This window comes from Mus caroli, chromosome 5 (genome assembly GCF_900094665.2).
Source record: "Mus caroli chromosome 5, CAROLI_EIJ_v1.1, whole genome shotgun sequence".
In the NCBI taxonomy this organism is placed as follows: Eukaryota; Metazoa; Chordata; class Mammalia; order Rodentia; family Muridae; genus Mus; species Mus caroli.
The window spans coordinates 136,106,130-136,111,844 of record NC_034574.1 but is presented as its reverse complement, the minus strand read 5'-3'; the positions used below and the strand labels follow the sequence as shown (position 1 = coordinate 136,111,844).

The 5,715-nt window shown below is 54.0% G+C and overlaps 1 protein-coding gene across 3 annotated transcripts in view; it reads right to left on the bottom strand.

Moving 5' to 3' along the window:
* Positions 1–5,715, bottom strand: part of Grid2ip (Grid2 interacting protein) — a 35,350-nt gene that overhangs the window by 7,376 nt on the left and 22,259 nt on the right. For all 3 annotated transcript variants that reach the window (XM_021163288.2, XM_021163290.1, XM_021163289.2), the window contains 5 exons: positions 5,290–5,430; positions 4,497–4,594; positions 4,190–4,307; positions 2,674–3,029; positions 1,478–1,894 (listed from right to left, as the gene is read on the bottom strand). In XM_021163288.2, the coding sequence (XP_021018947.1) occupies positions 1,478–1,894; positions 2,674–3,029; positions 4,190–4,307; positions 4,497–4,594; positions 5,290–5,430 (1,130 nt within the window). The remainder of the gene's footprint in view (positions 1–1,477; positions 1,895–2,673; positions 3,030–4,189; positions 4,308–4,496; positions 4,595–5,289; positions 5,431–5,715) is intronic.

The window sequence follows — 5,715 nt, the reverse complement described above, 5'->3', positions numbered from 1 at the left end:
ACTCTGTAGACTAGGCTGGCCTCAAACTCAGAAATCTGCCTGCCTCTGCCTCCCAAGTGCTGGGATTAAAGGTGTGCACCACCATGCCTGGTCGGGGTGGTTGTTGAGTGAAGAGAAACAAGTAGAGAAATGGTCTCAGAATGAGACTGCTGGGCGTGGATGCCTGGCAGGAAGGGTGGCCAGGTGTGTTCAGCCTTGGTGACCAGGGAGATAACACTGGAGAGCAAGCTGTGGACTCATCTCAGGATGGTAGGAATGTGGTCTCCAGGAACCCAAGATAAGAAGTTCCCCTTCTCTCTGAGACATGTAGGCCAGGCTGGCCCCAAACTCACTGTATAGACAGAAATGGCCTTGGGCTTCTGATCCGCCAGCCTCTACCTCCCAGTCTTGGGACTACAGATTACATGATGCCTGGTTTATGTGCTGGAATGGAACCCAAGGCCTTGAGCATCCGAAGCCAGCTCTGTATTGCTGAGCTACGTCTCCGAGTCCCAGCCTCTGAGGAGATGCCTTTTTTTAAAGGGAGAATCTCGCTATATAGCCCAGTTCAACCTCAAAGTTGAACTCAAAGCAATCCTTTTGCCTCAGCCTAAGTGCTGGAATTATGAGCATGAACCACTATACCCATTTTATCCCCTGGTCATATTTAAAGGAGCAGCTGAGCTTGGTGTAGTGGCTCATTCCTATAATCCCAGCACTTTGTGTGTGTGGGGGGGGGGTATTGAGGCAGGAGGATTGCCACAAGTAAAAAAATAGAGTCTAAGTCTAGTCTAAAACTAGTCCAGCCTCAAGAGTGATGGGTTTGTAATGGGCAGGGTGGTGTTTCCAGAACTCCCCACTGTGCTTTTGGCTTGGGGATATCTTTGTCATCAGCAAGGGTGTCACTTCTCTGCTCAGGGTGAGAAGAACCAAGGAATATTCTAGTTGATATTAGAAGAGGCCAGGAACTGGTGAGATGGCTCAGCAGTTTAAGTTGCTTTCACTAGTTTGATGACCTGGGTTAAATCCCTGGGATTTATGTGGTGAAAAACAGAGAACTGACACCCATATGTTCCCCTTTGATCTTTACACCCCCACCCCGCCCCAATTTAATAAATATAATGAAAAAACTAAAGAAGAGGAGGAGGGTAAAGGGAAGAGGAGGAAGAGGTGGTGGTGGAGGAAGAAGAGGAGGAGGAAGAGGAAGAGGAGGAAGAAGTAGAGGAGGAAGAGGATGAAGATGAGGAAGGTAAGGATGAAGAGGAGGAGGAAGGTGAGGAGGAAGAGGAGGAGGATGGTGAGGAGGAAAAGAAGGAGGAAGAGGAGGGGGAGGAGGAGGAGGGGGGAGGAAGAGGAGGGAAGGAGGAGGAGGGGGAGGAGGAGGGGGAGGAGGAGGAGCTGAGGTCAGGAAGATGGATCTTGTCTTTTATGTTACTGTCTAGACCACTCACCCAGCTGAGAGAGCTGAGAGAGAGAGACTGGTCCCCAGGCCACCTACCTGACCCCAGATGGTGCCTTCTGAGTTCTCCACCTGTTCCCAGCGTAAGCGCTTGACGCTCATATGGCTGGTCTCACTGCGGCGGTGGCCCACGCCTCGGGATAGCATGGGGGGTGCACAGGGCACAGGTGGGGGTAGAGGGGGTGGGGGTGGGGGTGGGACTGGGTGACTGATCTGGGTGAGGGGTTTGGTCAATGACTGAGGGGGACCTCGGGGACCATCGGAGGTGCGGGAGCTGGGCTTGGGGTCATGGAAAGGCAGGGGCGGTGGCGGCGGGGGACTGAGTGGAGGTGGGGGGATGTGGTCGGAGATGGAGGAGTAGGTCAGAGAACTGCCCTCCTCGCTGCTGCTGACACACTCGCTAGCGCTGCTCCTCTCGTTGGTCACAAAGCTGCCCTGGTCATCATGAAAGCTCATCTGCCCAGGGGAGAGCAAGTGGGAAGTGAGGCTGGAGACTGGGGGGGAAGGATGGGGGAGGGGAAGTGGGGCGGTGGGGGGGGGGCGGTGCTCAAAACAAGGGGAAGCAAGAGAAGCCAGGGGCCAGGATCTCAGTCCTGTACCTCACCCTGACGTTTTGAATGGGATAGTTTGAAGTGCATGGAAGACAGATTGGGACAAAGAATGGGCTGGCCTGAGACACAGTAAGTATATGGGGGTAACTTTAGGGAAAAGATGGGGTACCCCGGGAAAAGGTACAGAACTGATTGGCCCGAGGCTGTGAGCTGGGTATCCTAGGATGAATGGGGTAACCTGAGATAAAATATGTATGATAGGGGCTGGTGAGATGGCTCAGTGGGTAAGAGCACCCGACTGCTCTTCCGAAGNTCCAGAGTTCAAATCCCAGCAACCACNTGGTGGCNCACAACCATCCGTAACGAGATCTGGCGCCCTCTTCTGGAGTGTCTGAAGACAGCTACAGTGTACTTACATATAATAAATAAATAAATCTTAAAAAAAATATGTATGATAGCCTCAGGCAAGGGTGGGATAAATATGGACAGGGAATAACTTGGAACATGGAATAACTCCAGACATGGAATGGGGTACCCTGACACAGATTCCAGGGTAGACTGAGGCAGGTTGTGAAGCAGTTTGGGGCAGTCTGCAGTGAAACAGGCCTCCTGAAGACTTTCTGGGAGACCTTGTAGCTCTATAGACCTCCACCCCTAACTGTCTGCGACCACTAGCATGCCCACCTCCTCATAGTCATTCTCGGGTGTCAGGAAGTCATCCACGATGCTGAGGCGGGGACCCAGCTGCTCGCTCAGCGCATCCAGGAAGCGATCTGTGTCACGGCTCCGCACGGGGCGTGAGAAGGCGAAGAGCTTCCGGCGACTGGGCGGCCGGATGGGGTCTGGGCTTGGGGGGCTGTCGGGGTGGATTGATCCAAGGCCTGGCTGTGGGGAGGGCGCCCTGCTGCTGTCCAAGCTGGCGTAGGGGTGGGATTCCGAGCTGCTGGGAGAGGCCAGACCCCCAGAACACAGCGGATCATAGCACGGGGAAGGCAGGAGCCGGTCACTGGGCCAGGAGACTCCAGACAGGGTCCTGGGCCCTTGATTGGTGATGGAAGGAGAGGAAGTCTATCAATCAGTGCCCAGCACTGGGTGAAACCATGGGGCGGCTGTCTGTCCTAAGACATGCTTTCTGTCTCTGTGCTATTGTCTCTCTGCTTACAACCAGTGAAACGAAAGTATCTCTTGGCTTCAATTCCTGCCATACCCTAGCTTATCTGGGAACACACCTCAGAAGTCTCATCAAGACCCACAAGGGGTCCTTCCCGAGGCTTCTTGCAAGGATCATGAGGACCCACCCCTGCCCAGCACGACTCAAGTGCTCAAGAGGATCAGTGTGTTCTATCAGTCAGCCCTGCTCTTAACTCTCCCCGCAGCGCCCCCCCCAACCCCCTCCCCCACCAGTAGTGGAGAGCGAGGCTAGGAGGGCCTTGCACGGTCCAGGCAAGTGCCATTTGGTTATCTCTATCTCCAGACTGCCTTCTTTCCCACTTAATTTTTTTTTTTTCTTTTTGTAAAAGTCTCATGTAGCCCAGGCTGGCCTTGAACTCCCTAGTAGGTTGAAGGTAACTTTGAACTTCTAATCCTCCTACTTCCACTTCCTGGATGCTAGATCACAGGTGTGCTCCACCACACCACACCCATTTTGTCTAGTGCTGGGGGTAGAACCCAAGGCCTCATGCGTGCCAGGCAAACACTCTGCCAACTGCACCCTGAGCTTTACTTTTTTAAAGTTTTGAGGCAAGGTCTTGGTAAGTTGGCCCAGACTGGCCCTGAACTCATTCTGTAGCCCAACAGGCCTCGCATTATGATCCTCCTGCCTCAACTCCCTGAGTAGTTGAGATGACGGGACTGTGTTATAGGCACAGCTGGTTTTAGATTACAGAGAAACAACCTTCCGAGTTATAGCATTCAGGAAGCAGCGCACGCACTTTAAAGTGTATCCGAGAGCCAGAGGCTAACTGGAGGGCTTGTTTGTGGGACGCTCTGCTTTTCCAGATCACCACAGGGGACAAATGAGGAGCTGGGACAAGCCAACCTTGATGGCCTATTGCACATGCACGGAGGTCCCCAGGCTCCCCTGTGACTCAGGTGCACACCCTTTAGGGGTGCGCCTGAGTGTAGGAATGACCCACAGACAGGCAGCTAGAACAATAGAAGCCAGTACCCCCTCAGGACCAGAGGGTGGCTGAGGCCGTACCTGATGTGCCGACCAGGCTGGGGACTGGTGGAGAGGCCCGGGATTTGGACATGGTCCCTATCTTCCCTTTGAAGCTGCTGTTCAGTCGAGACTCGAGCTCTGCATAGACCGCGGACATCTAGGAGGTAACGGGGGAAGAGTCCAATCTTCTCCTACTGCCCCCTGGTGGTCTCCATCGGACCTTAGACCACACATGGACAGTTTGCCCCAGCCTGAAATTGCATCTGGAAAACTTTGGTCAAGGGTCTCCACGCACTGACCACCCACACCCATGCTCACGGACATCTGGAAGGCAGAAAGGCCTCACCATTTTGGGGTTAGGGGTTTCCGGGAGGGATGTGCCATCGCCAGCCTGACGCTCGCCTGGGATCAGAGGTAGGGGCATCTCAGGGCAGTCACCAGGACCTGCCAGGAAGAGGCAGTGGAAATCTTGTGATTGTATCTGAGCTCAGTCCAGACCTGCCCAGCCCTCACTCAGCCTTGCTGTCTCCCGATTTCCTCAGTATGATGATTAGTCTTGGTAGTCAGCTGATCTGCAATCAGCCGAGTCACATTTCTGGGTGGGTCTGTGAACACACACACTACCTGGAAGGATTAACTGAGAAGGGAAGACTCATCTACTCCAGGATAGATAGGCAAGGCCTTCCTGCTGCAGCTTAGATATAAAGAAATGATGGGAAAGCAATGCTTTGCCTGCCTGCCTTCCCTCCTTCCTGGCGAGTGGTTATGTTCTGCGGNGGCAGCTGCTGCTGCTGCTATAGCCATCAGAACCCAGATTCTTCAGGCTCCCAATGTAGACTGGATGACCAGCTCTTTGGAACCCTTCAGGGCTTCAGCACTGAGTTTGGACTACAGATGCCTCCAGCTCAAGGCCTGAGCAGCTACTGGGAGTCCAGTCTCTCCCGCATGCTTGCCGATGGCCATTGTTGGGACTGAGCGACCCTTATGGAAGCCAATCTAATAAATCCTCTTTGGGATTAACATTCGCTCTACGGGTTCTGTTCCTCTCGAGAAGCCTAGCTAACACACTCATTGTTTCGCTAAGACCGTTTTACAGGAGAGGACAGCAGCTCCAGCCTTTCATGTGAGTGAGGCCTTACCACAGCTGAGGCTGGCCTCCAGGCCCTGGGAGCGCAGGCTGCGGCGGCACATGGAAGAGGCCCTCAGGGAACTCCGGGGTTGTGGCTCTGGTGTGGGCTCTGGCGTAGACTCTGGCTCGAGGTCCAGTGAGGATTCAGGTTCTGTGGTGGGACAGGCAAGAATTGTCACAAGGCCCTTGTCCGGTCAGACTCCAAAAGCAAGGGAAGAGAGGATAGAACTCATCACCACCAAAATATGGCCTCTGGGAATATGGCCATATTCCTGGATAACACTACAGTTTTTCCTAGATAGCACGGAAGGTAAAACCCAGTACTTTGCGCATCTTTGTCAATTGCTCTGCCACTGAGCCACGCCCCCAGCCCCTCCCTGGGGGATTCTAGGCAGGTGCTCTACCACTGAGCCACGCCCCCAGCCCCTCCCTGGGG